Raw genomic sequence first — 25754 nt, forward strand, 5'->3', positions numbered from 1 at the left:
CTAACCCTTTAAAACGAGGCGGAGGTGGTAAAATCCTGATCATGTATTTTAATTAGATAATAACATTTTCATTTTTCGTAGACCATCATTTAGCCTACTGTGTTTCCCATAGTATTTTTGTAGGTGGATCTCGGTACTTCTAGGGGGGTCCGGGGGCAGAACTTAAAGTTTGTCTACAAACTTTTTTATCTAATTGTAAAGTGTTACCGAATTATGGTAAACATCATAGTCTACACATGTTGCCTGATTCAAGCAGATTCAAGCAGATCGTGGCTAATGCATGAACATACAAATTCAGCATTAACAATCACCATGTTTATTCTAATTTGAAGGGCTTTGATAACATATCTGTGAAAATAAAAGACATTACGAATAATAAAAGATTGAAAATAGTGCGATTTCAGTCGGAACTCGGAATAAAACAGTAATTTGTCTTGTTAAAAATGTCACTTTAGTTAGTGTGACTTAAAATAAGGGCTCAAATCAGTCAACTATTGTATCACGAACTTCTTAACTTTATAAAAGGAGCTACACACTGATAGAATATATATAAAATCTGTTATAAAATGATCTACAAATAAAATATTTCTTCATCCAGTCCAGTCGGTGGCACCACACCGGAAAGCTGGTTTGCCAACCATCCACCGTTACATACCAGAAGAAGAAGAAGAAGCAGCTGACTGACCATAGACATCATATGTGACTGACTGTCAGAATGGTATTTATCTTATTTCTTATTGGACGATATCTGGGTTTATTTTGGTTTCACATTGGAAACTTTTAAAGTTATAATATGTTTGTTTTGTGTATAGTTGATTTATTTCCATATTGTGGATAGCGCACGCTAATCGTCTAGGCAACAGTAAACATTCTTCACTCATTTTGCTCTTTCATTTTTAATTTCAGAGGTTCCGATTTTGTGGAGATCTGGACTGCCCTGACTGGGTCCTTGCAGAAATAAGCACCTTAGCTAGAATAGTAAGTGCGGTTTGTCTAAATTGAATAGGTGTTTTGATGTCCCCTTTGACACCTTCTGTCGAAAACTTCTCAAAAGTAATTGACTTAATTGCTGTTGTTCACAGTCGAGCGTCAAGATGAAACTTCTGTGTGTGCAAGTCATGAAAGATCTGCTGGATGAAGGCATTGATGTAAGAGAGCACTGGCTACAGCAGACTGCTATACTGGGAACTGAATTAATATTCCTTTAACTAGTGACTGTATACAATTATCTGTTTTCAGTATGACAAAGTTTCAAAGCTAACCACAGACGCAAAATTTGGTGAGTATAACCAAAGGCATAACCCAGTTTTTGTGTCATGTATTCTCAGTAATAGTGATGTGTCAAATGAAATTATTATTATTATAATTCAAATGTTTCAATACTGATAAGCTGATAATCATTTTCATGTTATGGCCTATAACAATAAATGGCTGATATTAAAATTCGTTTCAAATAATATTTGTTGTATTAAAACTAAAATTAGTAGTTTTAAATACTACAAGTGAATTTAGGCTAAACAGCATTATAATGTAAGGTGTGGAAAAACTAGATATGGATATTGATATTGAGATTTGCTAAAGATAACATTTAACATTGTTATTAAATTATAAGTGCTTTTAAAGATTATTTGAGTGTTAGATGATGGAAAAAGTGTAATTGCAAAAAAAACATTAGGACATGAGCAACAATTAAATATCCATTATATACCTTTCAAAAAGTGTTTTGTAAATAAAATTAATGATTAATTGACCAATGATTATTTTTAATTTTTTGTAATATTGACTGCTAAGCTATATGTTACCAATATAATGTATACATCCCTAAATAAATGTCTTTTCTGTTGTCTGTGTGTATTTTCTGCCATATCTCTTCCTAATTTGTCTTTTTTTTTTTTCCAGAAATTGGAGACATTAAAGCCAGTGTAGCTGTGCTGAGTTTCATCCTGTCCAGTGCTGCTAAACATGATGTAGACAGTGAATCTCTCTCCAGTGAACTACAGCAGCTTGGCCTGCCTAAAGGTAAGGATATGCACTTTATCATTTTTTGGACTTTATAGGTCCCAAATTTGAGGTACTGTAGTTATGGGGGTTCGGGGCATGCTCCCCCGAGAAAATTTATATTTCTCTGATCTTCATATGTGCATTTTAATACGTTTGAAGGTCAAAATGGATAAGAAATAGCTTTAAAACCATGTCAGTGGGCAGTAGACAATTTTTCAATACCTGTTCTCTCCTCATCTCCATCTTCTTTTTCTCTAGGTCTCCTTATTATCTCCTTATATCTTGCCCTTCTTTGATTTACAGTCTTTTCATTTGAATCTATGTCAGTGAAGAAAGTAAACATAGGGTCAACTCAACTGGTATTTTGCCTATAGGCTATGTTTTATTAATCATTTTCTTAGACAACTTAATTTTCTAAAGTCTACGAACGCTAGGTAAATAAGTTTATTAAATTAATTCACAATATGTACACATTCATAATTAATCTTATGCCTAATATGTTATTATGGTTCTTGACAGGTACTAATTCTTACATTACTTTACATGATTCACGTAAATTACATAGACATATTTTCTATTCAAAATGGCGAAATTAGACAAAAGTTTTTTAGTTTGCCTTATTTTTTTTTCCGGTTGTTTAACATTTCTATCCTAAAACAGCTGTCAAATATGAAATGTTTAGTTTAGCTAATTACATCTTATTTCACACTTTATGAACGTTAACTATATCTCGCGCTGGAATTCGCGCACAGCAACTTCTGTGAACATAAAGCCCGCCTACTTTGATTTGATTGGACATCTCAAATTTTGACATTGACGAGCGGTGACAGACCAATGAGGCAGCTCAGATGAGAAGATCTTGGTACCGTGCAGCACTAAAGTAGCCTGGCTCCGCCCTCCTACGCACTTCCGCTCAATTTCATTTTCCTTCAGTACTGCGTCTGGGATTGCGCTGTAGACTTTTGGTTTTCTCCGATCAATTTTTTACCGGGCCAATCAGCGAACAGAGGGAGTGGCTGAGAACGATGACGTTGATGTCGACTCGTGCGTTATTTTGAGTTGTAGTTCAAAATAAGAAAGATGCGAGCGAAGCCATTCGGTCCGCTGTGGCAACGCTGCCGAATATCAAGAATTTAAAGCCGGAGCAAGAACAATCTTTGCTTAGTTTTGTGTTTATGGCCATCCTCCCACGGGGTTCGGAAAAAGACATATGTCACGACCAAACGTCAGCGATTGGTTATGGCAGATAGAGTGACTCTGGGCAGATCCAATAGTTTTAGACTTCAATAGAATACCCGCCTACAAGGAAGTTAACGCTTGTCAATGGAGCGGTGCCAGACTCTCTGTACAAATGAAATGTACGAGAGTCTGGTAGAACCAGGCTAGCACTAAAGTAGAGCATTTATTATATTACACCTCGGAAAAATACAGAGGTCCTGTGACCTCATAGCTGGCTATGGCCATGATTGGTCTACTCTGCTCTGATTGGTCAGATGGCCCAGTCTGTTGTGATTGGTCTACAGCGCGTGCCGGAAATGAAACGTCCTCTTCTCAATTTCAGCTCCAGATCTTCCTCAGCACTTGAAATACAGCTACACGAACAGTAATGATGGTGTCGGTTTTACCGTATCAATTCTAGCAGCGCAGAAATCAGTGTCTTCTCGACATGTCGAAAACGTGAATCAAATTCTTCCAGTCTCAGCTACAACTACAGTGTTTGAGGGTCAAAGCAGACATTATTCACGAGCAGCCAGTGAAGACCATCTGTCCGTGCATTATCCGTACGATCAGGAATTAAGATTGGAATTACTGGCGACTCGTTTCAGGCAGTTCAGAATCGGTTCTTTCTTTTGGGAGACAAAAACTCCATTTATAGTGCACTTTGATCTTTGAAACATTGCAGACCATTTACAGTCACAAACAGCTGTATTACACACTGCATGAAAGGTAATATCTGAAAAAGCGTAACGCTTTATTCATGTATTTGTTTGTTTTTAGAGCACGCCACAGGACTGTGTAAATCATATGAGGATAAACACACTGCTCTACAGGAAAAGCTGAGGGAGAGCAGCCTACGATGTGAGTATTGCCAATAAAAAAAGAAAGGAAATTCATCCTGGTTTATTTATTTGCGTATAATATCCTGATCCATGTCTTGTGTCAGTGGGTCGTCTGGAAGCGGTGAACTGGCGTGTGGATTACACCCTGAGCTCCAGTGAAATAAAGCAAGTGAATGAACCCACAGTCCAGCTCAGACTTCAGGCTCAGGACCCCGAGACCGACTCCACAGAGACCACCGTTGTCTCCATCACTGCTGACAAGTTCAGAGTCCTGCTAACAGGTGGCCAAGTCATTTTCCTTCTGGGATCCGTAATCATATATTGTATTATGCATATTGTAAATGTCCTTGTTTTTTGTTTTTCAGAACTCAAACAAGCACAGACTATGATGAATGCACTACAGTGAACCAGTCATCCTTTGTTGAAGAGTATTGATGAAATGTGCACGTGCACAGAATCTGTCCGTGTACATGAAATGTGCTTTTCAGAAAGAAAAGAAAAATGTTTTTCTAACATTATGTATTTTGTAGAGGTCTCTAAATGTGGTTGCTCAAATTGAGCACTGACCTTAAAAAAACACATCAATCAGATTTATAATTTTTATTAATTTCTTTTTGGACCAGACGTCACTTTGAAAATTTTGTCACGGGTTGAATGACATCCGGAGAAAAAAAAGCTCTTAGTGATTCATCTCACCTCATGTATTTGTCTTAATATCATGTGCATTTTCTTAAATATATTGTTTTTTCTCTCTTTAAAAATAAATAAATGTAATAACAGCAGTTCAGTTTCTATATTTCCTTAATGTTCCTTACGATTTCATTTGGTCAATTTTTTGTTGTTTGTTTTGTTACTAATGTTTTTAACAGTTTGGGGTTAAAGGGGAATGGCATATCCTTAAAATGCAAATACATACCGTAGAGTTTATTCAGATATTTTTTGGGGAGTGGAAATAAACTACGACTCCCATGATGCTCCCCTGCCCGTTTCATAAACTTTAGCACACACCGCGCTAGTTTCCATTATTATATACCATACATCTGGAGCAAAGGTGAGTTGGTGCACGATTCATTGAATTTAACCTGCGATTTACTAAACATGATCTTGCTGGCTATTTGGGAGCACACGTTGCAAAGCGACAATTCGTGAACTTTGCATGTAGCAGCTACCATCTAAAACATGCATGTACTACCGGTAGTTGCTAGCGCTTACGGACGACTTTCATAACAACAGCATCGTTCAACATCAGGAAAGGATTGTAAACTAGGACAGCACGCTTATCAGACGCTGTCAATTAGATTACAATACACAATTCAGTCCAGTTGAACTATTATCTATTATTGGCCACTTTGGTGTTGTTTTTTTTGGTAAGCATTAGAGGCACAAATACCCGTTACTAAATTTACAAAAACATTTCTTGAAACTGACAAATGGGAGGAAGTATCGTTAATTTTTTAATGAACTTTTACACAGATTGTAGCGGTAACTGAATGTGTCGAGCTTCATGCCTGTTACTCAAGTAAAAAAAAAAAAAAATCATTAATTTATCCGAAATATTTTATTCAAATTTGTTAGTACGTACATGCTTAATTTAGGCTAAATCTTCCACTTCATTACCCATTTGGTCAAAAAAGTTTTCATATTTTCCCTAAGTTTGTCATGTTCCTTTTTTCCTAGAAAGTTGCAAAAACACTTACATTATATAAATGTTTAGACAAGTTGATGTTTTTGGCTGCAAAAAAAAGAAGAACAACAAAACCAACTAAGAAATAAAGCAATTTAGTTTGACTTCCTGAGTTTTTTAAATCTGATTCTGCGTTTTCTGAAGGTTAATCAACTACTTTCACTGATCATTGTTTTTAGAAAAAAAATAAGATGGGCCTAAATTATTAAAGTCAGCATGAAGCGGAAGTTAAATAAGTCTTTTCTTTCCCTTTGTGATGTAAGATATATCCTCGAACAAGAAAAGTCGGACTTGATCGGATGGTTGTGGTTTGCTATTGGTCAATCTCATGCGATTGACAGGTTGCCCCGCCCTCGTGCCAGTAAACACGTCTTGCTGCATGAGGGAGAGTTATTTTGATTAAAGATTTTAAGGGCACATGCATAAAAAATAATGATATGCATGGATAAATCATTTATAATAACTAGTGTAATATTCCATTAAAAAAAGAATAGCCGATTTTGATTTCATTGTGACGACTAAGAGTTTTAGGTCCTAAAAGGAAAACAACAACATCTGAACCCCTTATGTTTAGGTTTTTCCACAGACTATCTTCCTTTCATGTTCGAGAATGCCGGAGGGTCCTGAGCTTCATTTGGCTAGCCTGTTTGTCAACAGGATGTGTGAAGGGCTTGTGTTTACTGGAGCCGTAGAGAAATCTGAAGTGAATAAAAATCCTGAGGTCCCATTCTGCTGCGATGCCTACATCATCAAAGCCAAGTCCAGAGGAAAAGAGGTCATACTCACACTCACACCCATTAAACATGATGGTGACAGTAAACGCAAGGTCGGTAAACATCAGTCTCAGAATCCAATGGATGTGGTTTTCCGATTTGGGATGTCAGGGTTTTTCCGCTTCACCTCGGAAGACCTTCTTCCAAAACATGCCCACCTGCGGTTCTACACTAATGAGAGCCCACGCAGGGTTCTGAGTTTTGAGGACACACGCAGATTCGGCAGCTGGCAAGCAAATGGGACCTGGCAAAAAGACAGAGGGCCTTGCGTCATGTTTGAGTACGAGAGCTTCAGGTGAGGGATTCACTGAACTCTAATAATCATATTGTACTCATTAAACTTATAACAGAAATTAGTATAAAATATTTAGCTAGGTTTCTAGTAAGATAGCAGGAAGTGAACACAGTAGGCTACCCATACGAAATTGTTTTCCTGGCAAAAATATATTTTAAATATATTGTAAAAATATGTTGTAAACAGTGAAGTTCGGTTTTTGAAAGTGAAAACCATTCATATACCAAAATTTATTTCAAAATGTATTTCAAATGCAAGAAAATACATTTCCAATTGTACAGTAGCCCACATTTAGACAAAATGCAAAAGTGGATGGAACAGCATAGCGATCAAAAACGAAACTATAGTTTGTATCTATCATTTTAAATGTGTTACATGAATTTTAAACCCTTACAGGAAAAACACATTCATTTCCGCATGTTGTCCACTTTTGTTCAAATGTCTTCCCAAAAAATACAGAGTGATTGATCACGGCAGAAGACATTTATTACTACTACTTTATAAAATACTATTTTATTTTTATTCCGTGTCATTTTTTTTGTAATTTAATACAAATGTAATATAACGATTATAGCGTTTAATATGTATATCAAATAAATGAAATGGCTAGATTACGATGTTACCGTAATAACTGCGTCATCATTTGCGCGCTCAGACTTTTGGAGTACTGCGCATGCGTCTCATTTTGCTTTAACGGTCAACTACCAGCAGGTAGGGCGGGCGGCGGCGCGACCAGAAGTCTTTTTGTCGTTTGTGTCACTCTGGCGTGATTTAACTTCTCCCCAGTTGTTCCATGGAAACCAGCAAAACACGGAAAGCTGTGAAGTGATAAATAGGGTTGTTTCTTCTTTGGGTTGAAACCGTTGAAACATAAAAAGGTACGCAACAGGACGGACCGCTTTTAGTCTCCGCATTTGTCCTCCGACTGCAACTGCTAGCGCTTTCACCGGAAAAGAGTTTAGCCTACTTCCGGTCTCGGTCGCCATTTTGTGAAATAGGCCTGTTCTTAGGGGAAAAGGTAACTTTAAGTAAGAGCTTTAAATTTCGCGCTAGTCATCATTTAGCATATGTTAATTGTCACTTTAAATGTAGTGTTGTATTTTTAAGGTTTTGTAACTTTATTTTTCAGTTTAATTCCCTGTTTGGTTAATTTGAATTCCGTAGTAAAATTGTCAGAATTTGAAAGCTTAAGACTTTGTTTCATATAAAAAGTAACAAAGATTATACTGATTTGGATGGGAGGTGCGCTACAAACAATGTTTTGTTCATAAAAAATCAATTCATGGGATTTTAGTATCAGACGGTCCAGCAAGATAAGAGACGATTCAAATCGAGAACATTTTATTTTCAACCCAGCCCTAGACATATTTTATGCCAAACATATTTCATGATGTGTCTTCGACATTGTGGTGTACAACTCAATTAATATATGTAGTCACGTGGAAATTGGCGGATAAGGTTACTCACAGGCACAACGTGACATTTTGTTTGATGCTACTGACGGTGGAGATGGGATTAATATGAAAGGGCCATTTTACGATGCAGTGGGTTGATAACTTAGTATGTGTTTAAATATTTCAGGGAGAATGTTCTTTCAAATCTGTCTGACAAGGCATTTGACAAACCCATCTGTGAGGCTCTCTTAAATCAGAAGTATTTCAACGGGATTGGGAACTATCTTCGAGCAGAGATTTTGTTCAGGTAACTCACTTTCCAATGTTTTCGATGTTCGAAATAAACAGTGTATCTCAACTTTGAGAATAAAACCACATTGTCTATTTGGAACCCCCCCCCCCTCCCCTTTTTAACTTAATTGTACATTAAACCACAGAAATATTCCTCTCTTTGATGGTCTACCATCGTGCCAATTTAATTCAGATTATGAGAAAAAGGGACTTATTGTTTTCCCCACACATCCTTTTCAGATTACAAATCCCCCCGTTCGTGAAGGCACGGACAGTTCTAGAGGGAATTGAGCTGAAAAATGAGGATAAAAAGGAGATCAAAAAGGTTATTACAGTAAAGAATCTGACCCTATAGTCAGTGTATTACTAGGCTCTTTGTCTGGCATTAATCATGGCTCTGTTCGGTTTCATCCAGACAACAGATACTGCTGGAAAGAAGGGGGTGAAGGTTGAGATCCCAGACCTCCTTTCTTTGTGTCACGCTGTTCCTTTGGAGGTGGTGAAATTGGGTTGGTTTACGCTGCATTTAATTGTGATGCATTAATTTATCAATTGCTATTTTGCACAGCTGTGTATGATGGCACATGCATACCCATCACATTCTGATTAACATGTCACCTCAGATTTGTAGTCGTAGTGTAAGGGGATTTACAGTTAAAGACCGAGAACTAGATATGATGAATGAAGTCAGAATTATAATAAATAAAAGCAAAGATTTACTGAAAATAGTTTGCAGTTCCATCAGCAGAAGTCAGCTTCAAGACTCATACAGGAGTTTGTAGGAAATAGATAAGAAATAGATAAACACAGTAATTTTCCAAGGTTGGATTTGGCCAGGCTCTAACTATAAACAGGAGAGTCCTCTCAAAACATCAGGATAATGCGTTCTTTCTCTCAAGGATAGGGAAACTTTATTCAAACTGGAAAGTAAGGCTTTAACAAAGAAAGGGTCCCTTAAACTATTGGCTCCAATGACCCCTATATGTTTTAACATGTTGAAGACCTTTGTCAAACACAAAACAAGTCCATATTTCATTTCTGGAAGCGGGCTGAATAAGCAAGCACTGTTACTGCATTCAGATATCAAATACAGACATTTCAGTAATCACACTGGTTACTTCTATAACAAAGTAAAATCTCCAGAGAAGTCATTCGACTCATTTGATATTTAGAAGGAAACATATCGATTAATACCTTGATTATAATCACTCATATACATTGAAGCTGCAGTGGATTTCAATCCACCCCCTACAGTAGTGTCAGTGAAATTGCCTTTTTTAGCTTCAGATTGGTATTCGTGGAACTGATTTTTTACTTAATTTTTATATAATTAGGTGAAAATGGCTATACACCAGCAAAGGCTGAATATTCTGTGCTACAAGCCTGGATGCAGTGTTACTCTGTGGATGGCATGAACTCATTAAGTGACCACAATGGACGGACAATTTGGTTCAAAGTATGTAAATCTTTGTAAAATTATATTTCTAAACCTGGAAACCATTAGGTAACATTTTATTTCAATGCTTTGTTTCAGGGGGATCCTGGTCCTATGGTGCCCAAAGGTAAAACCACTCTGCAATGATGATTCATACAGATGATTTACTCCTAAGAATTTGAGTCACTTACAACTAAAAAATATTTCCATTAGGTGCCAAATCTCGCAAAAATAAGTGGAAAATACAGAAAGATCACGATTATACCGATTCAAAGGTGAAAAGCAGTTACCTTTTTTTTTAAACTTGGGTTCATGAACAGATACATGAACATTAAACGTCTACTTCACTCTAGAAAGCCAAAAAGACTCACACCGTAAGCATTGCAATAGAAAAGCCTGCCAAGAAAAAGGACGACTTAAAGGTAAAGATGGAAGCTGCAACCTCTAAAGCACAAAGTGGTTCAAAAAGGCAGAAAAAAGACACAAAGAGGGTCAGTACAGAACCTGCAGATGAGAACACAAAGTCAAAAAAACAAGGAAAGAGACCCTCAAAAGGTTAGAATCTTACATTCACCATTTGCATTTTGTATTTTTACAGTGATTTCATGGCAATGTTGTCCTTTTTTAAGTTCCTCCCAGGACTGGAACTAACAAAATCAAAGGCCAACATGTGGAGGAAGTGATTAAAACTAAAAGGAATTCCGTCACCTGCAGGGAAAGTGCAACAAAAGGTATGAATTCAGTCGTGGCCTTTTAATACAGAAGCTGACTGTGCTCGGTGAGTTGTGGTGTCTTGGGTAGCTGATTCAGTCTTTTTCTGGATTCTTTTGTAGCAGAGCCACAGAGGAGAAGTAGTGGCACAAGACGAGGCCGTTCAAGATGATGACTTAAATCTGTATACTTTTCAAAAGGACATGAAACTACTGTAACGGACCACTCAGACCTTTTATATTCAGTAAAGACTTCATAATCTATTTTTAACATGAATAAAATATGTATACAAAAAATACCTGAAATATATTAAAAAATATATTTCCTAAACTCTACTGTTTAATCGGCCATCTTGCCTTTTTTTCTAAAATATCACTTAAAAGGAAAGAGAGTTCAGAGGAAATAATAACAGGAACAATACATTGTAAATCAAACATTGAAATTTATTTATTTTACAAAGGTGAAAATGTGTGCGCAACCGCACATTTTTCAAAAGTGATGTCAGCTACTCAGGGTCTTACAAGGGATTTAAGTTCCTGCGTCATAACTCATACGGATTTAAATGGTTCAATGTATAATTAAGAGGAGAGATCTGATCTGAAAGGGTTTGAACGTTAAGGATATTCCAGAGGCGGTCTTTGACACAGGAATGCTGGGATCAGGACGCTCCAGGAGATCACAACTATAAAGGCAGCAAGTTATTTGTTAGTGTTCTTAACAATACAACAACAGAAGGTTAGTATTCATTGTGTACTCACTGCCAGGCTTCTTTCACTGGAAGGGAAGTTGACAAAGTCGCAGTCACACTGCTTCCGTGAGACTCATAGAGGCGAATAAGAAGGGCATTCTCTCTTCTTTCCGCCTGTGAGAAAAAAGGAAACCGAGTTCGTGCTGACGCAGTGGGCAAAATCTGTCAGGAAAGGTTACCGTCAGGTCATTTCATGAACGGCGCACCTGTTTTATGGTCTCCAGGATGACCGCAGGCGAATTTATAGAGAACGCACTCAAGGGTTCAGAAATGGCACCATGATAGACACGGAGCGGGAAGTTCAGGTTGTAGGCATACTGGATAACTGAAGCTTCCTGGAAGGGGCCTTTTCAGACAATGATTTTATTAATGGTTGTCTGGAAATTACTTCTAATAGTTTATATTTGAGATGTACCAACCTGTATGTGGCATCAATGCGTAGGTAAAATTATGACGCCCAATATCTGCATTGGCATCTGGCGCTTTTGGAGCCCGCAATCTGTGGAAAAAAACAGTGGTGTTAGCAAAACATCTTAATGACATGTCTACTTGTGTGAGAAAAAAATTCTGCCATGTTTGTTCATTCTGCATGGGTAGCTTACAAGGACAAGGTCATGATGTTTTCATGGACCGAGTAGCCGTATTTGGAGTCATTAAGAAGAGCCACGCCAAAGCCATGCTCAGACAGATCAGCCCATTTGTGTCCCCACACCTATTAAATAAATCATAGAAATAACGTAATATTCTCTAAGAGAACATTAAACACAGACTTTATAAAGAGGAGAGATGGCAGCTGCTGAGAAACCCATGGGAGAAATTGCAGCCCTCAATATGGGGGTTTGTAGGAAGCAAAGTCATATCTTCAAATTAAAAGAACCAGTCATCCCATTGGGAAAGACATGGTCCTTTTGGTTTTGAACATGCAAGTGCTTTCATTGGACCAACCAGAAAAAGGCAGGTTTTAGCCTGATTTGAGCTAAAGATTCAAGGTTTACCTTGAATTATTTTTGGTCGATTTTATTGGTGCTTGAACAGGTTACTGAAATGTACATTTGGCAAATAGAGTCCCAAACAAAGTACTTGACGTGAATTTGGGTCATCTTGTAACCTATTCACACACAAGGCCAACAAGACTGCAAGGAAATTTATAATTTCATGTTTCTAAAGGGTGCTCACGAGCACCTCTTATTAGCCACAATGCTCCCTCATTGCGCCCTTTTTCACGGCAGACTACTACTCGACAATCTACTACTGTAATGTCACCAGAATGTGGACTCTGGAGGAAGACTGCTTTGAATGCAGTCAGACAGGATTGAATGAAACATTTAGAATAGGACCAGTTTTTGGCCATTCAGAAAGATAGGGGCTATACTTCTATGACCAGAAAATAAACCAAGTTTGCAGTACCTCAAAGCGAGCCCAGTCCCAGGAGGTGTTTCTATGAGTGGGCCTCTGCAAGTGTCCGAATTGGATCTCATAGGTAGCGTTTGGGCTGCGCACTTGCACGGGGAACTCCACCTTCAGAAACTTATGTGCCTCTTCCCAGTCCACCTGGAAACAAGATATCCATTACGCTTTACAAAGTTTCTTGAACAGCTGGGTGATTAAATATCAAGCTTAAGATGACAAACTTAGTTGTAATTCCTCATTCCTCACCTGTGTATTGAATTTAATATAGGGGCAGCAAGCATCCAGAATAATCTCCTGTCTTATAGTGCTGTTTCCACTGATTCTTAGCGAAAAGGAGACGCTGCCCTGAACCCCCCCAGATCTCACTACCTTAGCCGGCTCGACAAGCTCAATTACAGGCTTCCTGGGAAAGTAGATTTATTGCCATCAAGGTTATGACATTAATTTGGGTTCACACAGAGTTCAAAGCTGGATTCATACGAATCTGATCCCAACCACTGATGTGACAATAAACATACTGACCTTGTCTGAAGATGGTAGTCCATCACATCCCAAGCATCCCAATACAGAGGCACATCATCGAACAAAGAAAACTGGTTTCCAAAGCCACCCTCAGAAATGGTTTCCCTGAAGTCAATGCAGTAAGCTCTATAAACAATCCTACAAGATTGGGCACTCTGCTTTAAGGCCTACATTATGACTCACCTGTTTGTTTGGACTAAACGCATGGACATCAATCGACCTGTTTGGTCAATTGTGGCCTTCAAAAGGCCATTCTCCATCATAATGGTCCCATCGACCTGTATCACAAATGAGAACTGAATGACGAAAATGTGTGGGATGAAGAAAATCATGAAATGATGGAAAATGTCCAAGGGAAATAAGTACCATCATTGTGACGGAGACTGTAGGCTCTGTAGGCCCAGCCATCTCGGTGACTTGAGCTACGCCCACGCTAGGTACTTTCACCAAGGCTGTAGAAACAGGTGGAAACTATAATAGGGGATGTGCTTCAATGAGCCTTATTGTACTTTAATAAAATCTTACCTTGTCATTAGATATGAAAAAATTATATCTGAAATTTATCCAAAAGAAGGTCATCTGAACAATGATATGTTTTGTTAGTGGGAAGTACCTAATCTTATGTTAGAGCCCTCCCCTGGCAGTGATATGACTTCAGTTCTCTCCCAGGGTAAAGTGTTCAGTACAGCTGTGCTTGATCCTACACCCTTGTCAGAAGAGAATCCCAGTGATTCACAAGCAGCAAGAAGTAGTCTAGACCCTGCGTTGCGTATATCTGAAAACGAAGTTCATTAGGTTATGCTCATCGTGATCTTCATCAAGATAATATCACTTATGTTAGCTTTGTCATATTTTAAAAATGATAACAGTTAACAGGTTGTACATATCAGTTTTTTGTCATAGTTTACTCATCTTCGTTTTGTTCCAAACCTAACATAATCGGATGATGTGAGAGTTCTAGGAGGTAATAAATAATTTTGATGACAAGCTTTGGCTCAGGCATTTCAGGATGACTAAAACAACATTTGAGATGATGTGCAATGGGATTGGTCTGCTGGTGAATCCAGTTTTCCATTCACACAATCTGTTGAGTCAAAGTCAATCTTTTTTGTGCATCAAGGAATTTGTTTATTATTATGATTATAATAATCATATCTATAAAATCATATAAAATCTTGTTGAAGTATTCAAATATGCCATGTGAGGACATGCACTAGTTTTGATGTCAGGGATGCCAAGTGCCACTAGTTCTCACAGGTCCTGTAACCACACATGCTGCCTCATATTTGAACATGCAGAAGTGTGAATGAGATGATTTGAGAGCTATGCCAAAGGTCACAAAGTTCAGAAAATGACCTAAATTACAACTTTTTTTTTAAAGCTAGGCACAGACCAGACCAATTGATTTTAATTGTATGAAAAATAATTATTTTGTGTTCCACTGAAAAAATACAATAATACAGAGTTGGAACAACATGATGTTGAGTAAATGATGCCAGAATTATCAAGTATCTCTTTAACATTACTAATTGTAATATTAAAATCGAACTTTAGAATTAAATATTAGGGATGCACCGATATGAAAATTTTGGTTGCTACCGAATCCATTATTCTTTATATTTGAAAGCTGATAACCGATATATTGGCCGATAAATCTAAATTAATAAACTTTTTATATAATTTTTGAGAGCCTGATTATAAAAACAAAAATATCACTATTAAAAGCCATGTACAAAGAACACAATTATAATGATGTTCTCATTATAATGGTCTCCCTATTAAAAGCCATGTACCAAGGCTAAGCACACAATTATAATGATGTTCTCATTATAATTGTATGTAACCTATATACACTGGACTTGCGCTGCACATGTTGCATTAACAGTATTTTAATTTTCAAAGTGATTCCAATCATATTTCAAGCAATTCAAAACACTCATGACAAACATGATGCACATCTTAAGTGTCTCAGCTGAAGGAAATAATGCATTATTTATCGGCTTTAATATATTGGCCACGGCCCGATAAAATTACAATGAACATTGTGCATCCCTATAAAATATGCAGAACATGGTAAAGGCAGATGGTTTACCGTCATAGTACTGTAAAGCATCCTCAACAACCATCTCAATACAGCTGCCAGGAATCACATCATGGAACTGATTGAGTAGAAGCAATCTAAAATAAAGACATGCAGAGAGCCAATTGAGATTTCATCTATGCTCTTATCATCAGAATATTTGATGCTTGAGTACTTGCCTCCACAGTTCTTGAAGTTTGCATGCTGGGTATTTGAAGCTATCTCTTTTACACAAGGCCAGACAGCTAGCCACCTCAACGTCATGAAGCAGAACTTCACATTGACGGTTTCCCAATTTTATCTACAGAGAAAAAAAAAATTAGGGGAGTTGACTCGGAACATAAATAAAAACCAAGCTGGTCAATCAAAAACTGACAAGAGTATTGATGTAGTAACAATTGGCATATTATCAAATGGCAACTCCCTCAATGCCTATTGCCTAATGCAAGTATTCAGCAGACCTGCCCTGATTAATAATGTTGTGAACTTTGTCAGTAAGTGGAGGTTAATCATTACCAATCATAACAAGTCATTTACACAAAGTCTTAAAGGTACAGTAACCAAAATCAGCCAGTTTTCCTCTTATGACAGAATGCCAAATCTTGACTATCAAAAAAAGTTGACGCATTATATGCATCTTTATCAAAACAATGAAAAAATGAATGCAGTTAGGAAGTGCACTATTTGGGGGATTGGAAGATGGACACACACCTTTGCTTGTGTGGTGTAGGTGCCATTATGTAGCTCAAGGAAGAGCTCGCCAACCCATGTGCACAGAAGGGATGAGTCCGATTCCAGCTGAGAGAACAGGACATCAGGAGTTGACATCTGAACCCTGGATGACATAATCATGTTTATTAAATCAAACTGAAGGACAGCTCATTCTGGTAAGTATTTTTGAATGACGTCATGAATGCATCACACGGTAAGTACATTATAATTTTTATATTTTTATATAGTCTGTATAAATAACAGGAAATAGGTGTTTTTTAGTTACACCCTCAGAGGAAAAGGAACTGACTTTGGCAGACCATCAGTGTCCTGGACACGCTGTAGACGGTCAAGCATTAGCTGTGTTGGGCCACCACCCCCGTCGCCGAAACCAAACAGGGCTGCGCTGTGATTGACTCGTCCCTTGTCTTTGTTGTTCTTCACTGTGTTAATCAGCTGTGTTGAGTCAAAGGAAGGAGAAATGAGCTGGCCCTTCATTAGAGGGAGCTCGCAAATGATATATTACAACTTGTAAAAACTTACATCTTCCACTTTTCCCTTCATCTCATAGGAGTTACCAGGAGGAAAATGAGTGAGAACCGGTGTCCCATCAATACCTTCCCAAAAGAATGTGTTATGCTGGTGGAAAGAGGAATCATGTGATTATGAACATCACAAACAACCATAATAATGGTTTTCATATGTACAGATGTGATAGGCACCCACCGGGAATGTGTTAACAAGGTTCCAGCTGAGCTTCTGAGTAAGGAAACGAGAGATTCCACTTCCTTTCATGATCTGAGGAAGCTGTGCAGAGTAGCCAAAAGTGTCTGGCAGCCAGAACTGTGCGAGACACAGTAGACAGTGAATTAGTACAGGAAGTGTGTGTGTGTGTGTTTTTTATAACAGTAACTAGCATACTGCATAAGATATACATATATAGTCATAATCAGACTAGACTACAGTTACTTTTAACTGATTGCACGATTACAAATTCACATGATGGCAGTAAATTATCATATAGTTTATGCATATTAAGTCTAAGGAAATACTTGTTTTTATTGTCTGCAACATAATGCTCGCGTTTGGTATCCACCCTTTTCCTAAGCTCCATTATGCACAAATTATGGGAGTAACTTAAACCGTTAAACTGTAAACAATTAGCAAAAGGTTCGCTCTATGAACACAATAAGCATTTTCAAAAACTGAGTACAACGAGAATGTTGGTAACCAGACAGTTGGCGGCAGCCATTGACTTCCATATTAGGGAAAAAAATACTATGGAAGTCAATGTCTGCTGTCAAAATATCTTATTTTGTGTTCAACAGATTATACTCATACATGTTTGGAATTGGAACACCTTGAAGGTGAGTAAATGGTGACAGAATTTTAATTTTTGGGTAAATTATACCTTTAATCAAAAATGTTCATTAAATGGAACATTAAGTAATAACATTTTAAAGTGATTTCCATCATTTTGACAGACAATAGATATTGTATTTACCTGCTTTAAAAACATTTCTAGTAAACACTGCTAACAGGGATTAGAAGTGAAAAGGAGAGACATTTGACATTACATTTGAGTGCAAGACACTTCCTTCCAGTGCATTCCAGTGAATTATTCATGAGATGTATCAAATTAAATCAAGAGAGCAGACCCCAAATGCACAGTATTTGTTGTCTTTTTATACTGTTACAGCGGAATACAATGAAAAAGAGAAAATAATCAGGAGGAAAAGAATACAGCGACTGAAAGCTTTTGCCATTGATATTCTTGTGATACCATGTCAGATTAAAATACTAATCTCCTGACGGCTGATAATAGAATATAAAATAGATTTTTTTTCAGCACATTCAGTCAAACTGACGGATAAGGATTATTTGCATCACAAACTAATGTGTTTGTTGAAATGATGTGTCTCATGCTGCCTCCCAATTCGCCTACTTATACTGCGCCCTAAAAGTATGTACTGTTTTTGTGAAGAAAAAGTACATACTTTTGAGTGTGTAGCAAAAAATTAGGCAAGCTTTGGGACTACTTCGTCATCTTTAAGGGACAGATCTGTCACGTGCGTCCTGTCTCCGTATACTGCCCTGTCAATCCTCGTCATAGTTTATGTCAGCCATTCAATCTAATTTAACTTCCTACCATTTCGGAGAGAAATGTATAGCACGTTGATCTGCGAGTCGTGGGTCTTTCATGCGGAGACTCTCCTAATGTGTTTGTAATTTGAATGTAATGATGCATTTCAAAGTTAATGGCTAAACGTTTCTTTACAAAAGTTCACAATGCTGCTGCAGATGCAATATAATGTAGACAACATTGAATAATAATACATTTTCGTCAGGTTAGATATTGATAATTAATCACTCAAACCCCTTCTAAACCTCTCTACATAACTGCCGGACTCACGCGTCTTCCATGTCTGTAGTTTTTTTAACACTTTTAACTCATGTTTGTAGTTCTAATCGAATCCTCGTCCAACGCGCGATGGGTTGTGGGCAATATCAGCCGTTAGAGTGCATCGATCTGCACTTCGGATTCCGACTGGAAATAGTAGACTATCGGGGTCGTTTTGGAACACTCATTTCAACATACTACGATTTGGGAAGTACTAATTCTAGTTTCGAATACTATTTAGGACGGAGAGTATGCGAATTGGGACGCAGCATCAGTCTTTTTGAATGGAACTTCCCCAAACCGGAAGTGCCTCCCATTATCTAAAAATGCAGAAGGCTCATTCGGAGAAAGATGGATAGACAGGTATCAGCCGGAGTTTCAACTGAGCACCAGTGGGCGTGGCTTATGGTGTAATGATGCATAACTATTGGTCGATAACTTGCTGTGGAGGGAGTCATATGCAAATGTCTTTGCCCATGTTTGCCCATGTGAAAGATATTTTAAGCTATGACACTTGCAGGATGTTTTAATGGTACAAGGTTTAAGTAAAATATGATTTCTCATGACAGAACCACTTTTAAAAGGTTTTAAGATTCATTTCTTGTTTTTGTACTTTATCTCATCTCAAGGTTGTGTCTGACAAATATACAGCCTCATGTGCCCTCCTTTCAGGTTCTCATGGCCTCCTCAGCCTTGGAGGAGAGACGATATGCACTGTTTTTCTTTCTTAATCTGTTCTTTCCCAGTAAATTTAAAAGATTTCAAGACCTGGTTGACAGTGACCATGAGTTTCAGCATCATATTCAACACTGATAATGATGTTAAAAAAAACTAAATTAACTATATTGTGTGATGGGACTGAATGCACCTATTTGTTTTTAGATAAACAGAAGTACCTCTTTACAGTAATGTCCAAATTCATCCTTGAAGAAGTTCTGGCCGTGTAGAAAATGTCTGACCATGGACTCCCCAGACGGCAAGTTTCCATCCTGATACAAAGAAACAGACCAAATAAGCTTGTTAAAGGGATAGTTCAACCAAAAATGAAAATTCCATCATTAAATACTCTCCCTCATGACGTTCCAAACCCGGAAGAGATATTTTTGATGAAATCCGAGAGCTTTCTGACCCCTCCATAGACATTTACCATCAAAAAACATATAATGATCAGTTTTAATGCCCAGAAAGGTAGTAAAGACATCATTAAAATAGTCCATGTGACTACAGTGGTTCAACCTTAATGTTATGAAGCGACGAGAATACTTTTTGTGCAAAAAACAACAACAAAATACCGACTTAATTCAACAATTTCTTCTCATTCGGGTCAGTCTCCGACGCTGTTCACATTGTAAAAACAGTGCAGTGCTTCCTGGTTCTACGTCAGAACACCGGCTCGGGATTGGCTAGCTTCTGCGTCAGCATCACACACATGCGTCGTGCTGCTCACGTTAACAGCGTAGGAGAATGACACGGAAGAGAAGAAATTGTTGAATAAAGTTGTTATTTTAGTTGGGTTTTTTTTGCTCAAAAAGTATTCTCGTTGCTTCATAACAGGTTGAACCACTGTAGTCACATGGACATTTTTAACAATGTCTTTACTACCTTTCTGGGCCTTAAAAGTGAGCATTGCGTTGCTGTCAATGAAGGGGACCGAAAGCTCTGGGAATATATCTTAATTTTGTGTTCAGAAGATGAACGAAGGTCTTACGGGTTTGGAATGACATGATGGGGAGTAATTATTATAATGACAGAAATCATTTTTGGGCGAAATATGCAGTGAAGAAACAAAAACAACAATTAGCGTCCTACCATCTCTACCCACGTGCCTCCGACTGGAATAAACTGGCCTTTCTGCACAAAGCGCTTGATCTCTGAGAACAGACCCGGATACCAGCTCTTCACCCACTGGAACTGTTGTGCCTGCACAAACACATCTGTGTTTTTTTTTTTTATCGTTTCATTTACATCTATTGCTTTGTACTGAGCTAATTATATATTTTTTTCATCCCTTAACCATAAACCTAAAAAATATTTAAAGAAAAAACTTTTTTTGCATGCTTACATTTTAATCATCCCAACGTTTAGTATTATTTTTAATTGGATGATGGCCACACTAAAGGCAATCCCTTCTCGTTGTGCCTAAAAAGAAAGAAAATCCGTGATAAAAACATACTTGGGAGCATGTAAAGACAAACTCTGGGTTCTTCTCCATCAGTCTGATCACAGTGACCCAGCTGCGAGCACACTTCCTGATGGTCTCTTCATACGGCCACAACCAAGCTGAAGACAGGATTGAACACATTCAACAAGATGTAACATTTCTTATGTACACTACCATTCGAAAGTTTGGGGTTGGTATAATGTTTAATGTTTTTGAGAGAAGTCTCTTATGCTCACCAAGTCTGCATTTAATTAATCAAATACAGTAGAAACCGTAATATTGTCAAATATTATTACAATTTAACATGACTATCCTATTTTATCACATTTTGAAATGTCATTTATTCCTGTGAGTTTTCAGCATCATTACTCCAGTCTTCAGTGTCACATGATCCTTCAGAAATCATTCTGATATGCTGATTTGAATTATTTCTTATTTTTTATCAGTGTTAAAAACAGTTGTGCTGCTTAGTATATTTTGTCGATGCCATGATAAAAACAATTCCGGATTATTTGATGAATAGAAAAAAACAGCATTTATTTAAAATAGATATATGTTTAACAATGTAAAAGTCTATAATCTCAGTTTTGTTCAATGTAATGTGTACCTTAATTTCTTTAAAAAATATAAAAATATGACCCAAACTTTTAAACGTTAGTGTACATTTCCACATGCCAGAATCTGCATAATTAAAAAATTAACCAAGTGAAGTAATAATTATTTAATTTTACCCGAGTCAATATGGCAGTGGCCCATGGCATGAACCACATGTTGGCTTTCCCCATTTTTCTGGGCAAAAAACTTCTGGGCTAGACTTCGAACAGCAGCAAATGAACTAGGATTGGCTGGATCGCACAGATTCACCATCTCATTGGTTGTAAACAAGGCCTGGAATCCGCGCTGCTCTCCATCTCCTAGTAACTGTGCAAACATAGCAAAAAAATTAGACCAAGAATGTTTATTTAACTGTAGATTTTTGTTTTACTGCTAACTTTAAAGGCAGGGTAGGCGATTTGTTCCAGAAACATTTTTTGTTATGCTGGTTGAAAGTCTCTTCACATCCTGATCGCAATCACTAAGTTAAGTGGTCTAAATGTATTTAAATGTATTATCATCTGTGGAAGGAGTAGGGCCATAAAATGTTCGTCCCATCATTGCATTCGGTCCAAATGAATCTGCAGCAGTCAGGTGGTACAGGTTAGTGCTCTTTAAGTTGTTTATGTTCATTATTTTTGTAATGTTAAAGCTGCAGTAGGTAACTTTTGTAAACAAATATTTGTTAAAACTGTCATTATGTCCTGACAGTAGAATATGAGACAGATAATCTGTGAAAAAAATCAAGCTCCTCTGGCTCCTCCCTGTGGTCCTATTGCCATTTGCAGAAATACACAGCTCCCGGTCAGAAACAACCAATCAGAGCCAGGAGGAATGTCTTAGCAGTGTTAATCACGCTCGTGTACGCGCTGATCACCCCTCTCTTGCACAGCGCGAGCGCGTACCGTCGTTCGTGACTCTCCTGTTCGAACTCGTTCATCCAAATGAACGAATCTTTTTTCGAGTCATTTCGTTCATTCAACGAACAAAATGACTCGAAAAAAGATTTGTTCATTTTAATGAACGAGTTCGAACAGGATCACGAACGTGCATCACAGAACAGAGCAAGGCGAGCATTTTTGCTTATAAAACTTAAAGTTTTGTATTTATTTTTGAAATGACCGATCGTTTCGCTAGATAAGACCTTTATTCGTCGTCTGGTATCGTTTAAAGCCCTTTGAAGCTGCACTGAAACTGTCATTTGGTCCTTGAAACGTTTGTGTCCTATTGAAGTCCATTATATGGAGAAAAAGCCTAGAATGTTTTCATCAAAAACCTTAATTTCTTTTCGACTGAAGAAAGAAAGACATGGACATCTTGGATGACATGGGGGTGAGTAAATTATCAGCAAAAGTATTTTTAAAAGTGAACTAATCCTTTAACGTTATCTTACTAGCAATTTATAACTTATAGAAAGAGTGCAACGTTATAAAGTTACATGTATTGCAAAATACATAATGATTTGAGGACCAAGTTTGTAGTCAAAGTATGGGCAGGCCATAGTCAATGTAAAGCATATTGTTGATGTTTCGTCCCTATTAGTGAATGTTCCATAACTGTTTATAATCCGCCGTCATCGGTGGTCCTGCTTACTAGCCTACGCGTTCACGGCAGGCTCCGCTGTGGGGGAGGAGCTGTGGAGGGAGGGATGTAGCGTAGCAGAGAGCAAGGGGGTTGGACTTGTAAGTTGTGCTTGTTCAAATTTTCAGGCTAAGTCAACATTTTCTCAAAACTCCCTACTGCAGCTTTAAGTGCTTTGAAACAAAAGGTAGTTTAACGCCGTCTCTTGTCTCGTGACGCATTGCAGACTCTGCTGTGTGTGTTATATGTGTATGTGTTTTGAAGGCGGCGTGGCTTTGGAGATGCTCTTAAGGGATCTCATGCTTTCAAAGCTTGCTCGCTATTGCTAGCCGCTCCAAAAAGTGCCTACCCTACCTTTAACATCACAGTTCAATGTGAAAGTACCTTGACAATGTCCACAAGCATCTCAAAGTCGGTGAGAAGCTCCCTAACATCTCGATTGAAAACAACAAGCTCGGCCTTCTGGAGAGTGTACTTCCTCTTTGGGTCGGGGGCGGCAATCATGGAACCTTGTCCAGCTCCAAAAAGTCCATTACATGCAAGTTCCACGTATAGGGTAATGCTGAAATATGAGATTAAAACATGAAAATGGAAGCAAATGTATATCAGTTTAGAGTCAGACTTTAGATTTCCACTAACCAATGAGGTTCACTGTCCTTCAAGCACTCGGTCAGAATATAGCTGGTCTTCTCACCTTCTTTGGTCAAACCCTGAAAAATAATTCACAATGCGTGAAATCTTAAATGTAAATGTCTTTCATGAGATCATGATCTGGTCTTGGGTTTCCACACCTGAACTGGTTGGTGATCCCGCCACACCATCCCCTCTCCATCGCTCTCCCATCTCAAATGGACCTCCTTCTCTCTCCAGGCCACTGGGATCTTCAAGACCACTTTGAACCAGCACGTCCACCATCTGCCGAACATTTTTAGTCAATACACTAGTGCTATACAGTTTGTTGCAGACAGTAAACATTACACAACTTACGTGGGTCCGAATGCATCACCGACATTACAAGGCTGAAAGTTTTGCTGGATGGCCTCTGAATAAGGAATTCTCTTCTCCGACAGGAAAGCAGTGATGGACTCAAGTGGATGAGTGTCTCCAAACAGTCTGCAGTGAATGAGACTGTTTACATCACTGCTCATAACAAACTACCAAACAAGGTCAAAGCTTCAATAACTTGTTTACAAGAGAAAAAAAAACAAAAATTCATTATTTAAAGACATGTTATGTACAAATAGTTCGTTTAACATTAAATCTGATAAGTGAATTTGCATGAACATTAATAATTAAATATCAAACATTATTAGAGGAACAGTGAACAGAAGTCCACTGGCTTACCTTCCCCTAAGATTGCAGTCTGTGAAATATATATCAGAGATAAACTTCTCCGCTCGCTCCAGTAGAGTCCGTCTGTTTTTCAGTACGGGTTGGTGGTACATGATTAAAAAACTAATGTAGTTATGAATGAACAGATCAGCTCCAGACGCGTTCTGTATTAGCAGCACCCGGAAGTACTTTGACAATAACAATAATATGTAAATGCCGTGATGAACACTAGAGGCCGCCATTGCACCACGTGTTTCCAAAAATATAAGCATGGCCGGTGTCAGTTAATGATACTTGTACATACGAACGATATTCATTTAAAATATGTATAGCTTAATAGTGCATATTAAATAAAATTGAACGTAATTCCTATCACTTGATAAACTGTTACAATAATAATCTAATAATAATAGCCTATTAAGTTAATTAGTTAACATTATTACATTCTTTTAATAGGCTAACTGAAATATTTGGACATTTAACACTAAAATTAACAAGTAATTAGGCCTACATTTAAAATTATCGGAATAAATGTAGGGTAAGTATATAATGCATGCATTTTTAAACTATCAGGCTAATCGGGTACATGCTATGTTCCATGCATTTGTCTGTCTATCTATCTATCTATCTATCTATCTATCTATCTATCTATCTATCTATCTATCTATCTATCTATCTATCTATCTATCTATCTATCTATCTATCTATCTATCTATCTATCTATCTATGGCATGTTTGCCAAGGAGACAGTGAAGAGCTTGAGATGAAATAAGAAATGTGATGTGTGAATAGAACAAAGACTAGGTAAATATCACAATATTTGTATTGTTTGCACAAATGTTTTTATGTATTTCTAATTTGTATTATTATTTTTAATATATTAATATATTTTCAAATTATATTAGTTAACATAATAAAATGAAATAATATTAATAACATGGGCTAATTAATAATTATTATTCGCTTTGGTTGAGGTTTATAGCAGGTGTTGTTAGCCACAAATCTAAGGGAGGCGAGAGTCTGCACCTGCTATAAACCAATAAAGCTCATTTGTTATTAATAGCACATGTCTATTGTCTACAGTTTTTGTTAATCTGTGATATTTTTTGGCCTGTGTTAAAAGAGAAATATGTTCTACCCCATATATGCCAGAGATACTGTATTTAGTTTCTTCTGCTACTTTAAATTTAATAAGATTTATTTTATTTTTTTGCTGCTTCAAATGACAATATACTACTTAGATTTGCAAATAACTAGCTTGTCTAGACTTATTTAAGACTATAGATAAGTATGAAATTATTTAGGTTTTTGTGCTACAATTAGTTAATTTCTGACATAAGAATAAGGTCACTAGATGCTTTGGAGTTGAACGCCTTAGCTGTAACAATTTTTGAAAACTGAGATTATGTTATCCTGAGGAGAGATTTTGAATATTTTAAGTAAAAATTTAGTAGGCCTACTTCATATTTCATATAGTAGTAATAAAAGACTGAAGTTCTACACACGCCAATTTGCTAAATACTAAATAATTTTATATCATTAAAATACTATAAATAATGCTAAAACAATC

At 37.3% G+C, this 25754-nt stretch overlaps 3 protein-coding genes across 5 annotated transcripts; 2 read left to right on the forward strand and 1 right to left on the reverse strand.

The window, feature by feature from the left end:
- Positions 1–584: 584 nt before the first annotated feature.
- Positions 585–4843, forward strand: commd4 (COMM domain containing 4). 2 transcript variants are annotated; one of them, XM_077211057.1, is made up of 8 exons: positions 585–699; positions 907–978; positions 1083–1148; positions 1240–1279; positions 1900–2019; positions 4000–4080; positions 4166–4342; positions 4427–4843. In XM_077211057.1, exons 3-8 carry the CDS (start codon positions 1095–1097, stop codon positions 4465–4467), a joined length of 513 nt encoding a protein of 170 aa, XP_077067172.1. In that variant the 5' UTR covers positions 585–699; positions 907–978; positions 1083–1094; the 3' UTR covers positions 4468–4843. The 2 variants fall into 2 exon arrangements, with proteins under 2 accessions (XP_077067172.1, XP_077067171.1); XM_077211056.1 differs by having other exon boundaries at positions 650–718.
- Positions 4844–5034: 191 nt separating this feature from the next.
- Positions 5035–10979, forward strand: neil1 (nei-like DNA glycosylase 1). Of its 2 annotated transcripts, none has more exons than XM_077211055.1 (11): positions 5035–5112; positions 6332–6813; positions 8395–8514; positions 8739–8823; positions 8914–9007; positions 9833–9954; positions 10033–10060; positions 10147–10208; positions 10287–10488; positions 10563–10664; positions 10767–10979. In XM_077211055.1, the coding sequence occupies exons 2-11, from the start codon at positions 6356–6358 to the stop codon at positions 10814–10816; spliced, it is 1323 nt and encodes a 440-aa protein (XP_077067170.1). In that variant the 5' UTR covers positions 5035–5112; positions 6332–6355; the 3' UTR covers positions 10817–10979. The 2 variants fall into 2 exon arrangements, with proteins under 2 accessions (XP_077067170.1, XP_077067169.1); XM_077211054.1 differs by having other exon boundaries at positions 5048–5112; positions 6320–6813.
- Positions 10980–11066: 87 nt separating this feature from the next.
- Positions 11067–24385, reverse strand: man2c1 (mannosidase, alpha, class 2C, member 1). Its single transcript, XM_077211042.1, has 26 exons — positions 24197–24385; positions 23840–23965; positions 23644–23767; positions 23492–23562; positions 23237–23414; positions 21409–21598; positions 20690–20796; positions 20326–20436; positions 19413–19505; positions 16842–16958; positions 16659–16754; positions 16426–16571; positions 16116–16239; positions 15584–15705; positions 15417–15502; positions 13938–14099; positions 13691–13776; positions 13508–13602; positions 13325–13429; positions 13049–13205; positions 12800–12943; positions 11995–12104; positions 11812–11891; positions 11599–11738; positions 11403–11506; positions 11067–11326 (listed from the first exon to the last, which is right to left on the reverse strand). The coding sequence occupies exons 1-26, from the start codon at positions 24295–24297 to the stop codon at positions 11212–11214; spliced, it is 3090 nt and encodes a 1029-aa protein (XP_077067157.1). The 5' UTR covers positions 24298–24385; the 3' UTR covers positions 11067–11211.
- Between the last annotated feature and the right edge of the window lie 1369 nt (positions 24386–25754).

Source organism: Siphateles boraxobius, unplaced genomic scaffold (genome assembly GCF_051911475.1).
Source record: "Siphateles boraxobius isolate OS27281-9 unplaced genomic scaffold, OSU_SipBor_1 65, whole genome shotgun sequence".
Classification (NCBI taxonomy): domain Eukaryota; kingdom Metazoa; phylum Chordata; class Actinopteri; order Cypriniformes; family Leuciscidae; genus Siphateles; species Siphateles boraxobius.

Bases quoted from the DNA above. Each gene is read 5' to 3' on its own strand.
- commd4 (XM_077211056.1), top strand. The intron at 979-1,082 runs GTAAGTGCGGTT...TGTTGTTCACAG, and splicing joins TAAGCACCTTAGCTAGAATA to TCGAGCGTCAAGATGAAACT. The intron at 4,343-4,426 runs GTGGCCAAGTCA...TTTGTTTTTCAG, and splicing joins GTTCAGAGTCCTGCTAACAG to AACTCAAACAAGCACAGACT.
- neil1 (XM_077211055.1), top strand. From the start codon at position 6,356: ATGCCGGAGGGTCCTGAGCTTCATTTGGCTAGCCTGTTTGTCAACAGG. The intron at 8,515-8,738 runs GTAACTCACTTT...CATCCTTTTCAG, and splicing joins CGAGCAGAGATTTTGTTCAG to ATTACAAATCCCCCCGTTCG. The intron at 9,008-9,832 runs GTTGGTTTACGC...TTATATAATTAG, and splicing joins TTTGGAGGTGGTGAAATTGG to GTGAAAATGGCTATACACCA.
- man2c1 (XM_077211042.1), bottom strand. From the start codon at position 24,297: ATGTACCACCAACCCGTACTGAAAAACAGACGGACTCTACTGGAGCGA. The intron at 16,240-16,425 runs GTCAGTTCCTTT...TATGTCATCCAG, and splicing joins GACACTGATGGTCTGCCAAA to GGTTCAGATGTCAACTCCTG. The intron at 13,777-13,937 runs GTACTTCCCACT...CTGTTTCTACAG, and splicing joins GGGCTCTAACATAAGATTAG to CCTTGGTGAAAGTACCTAGC.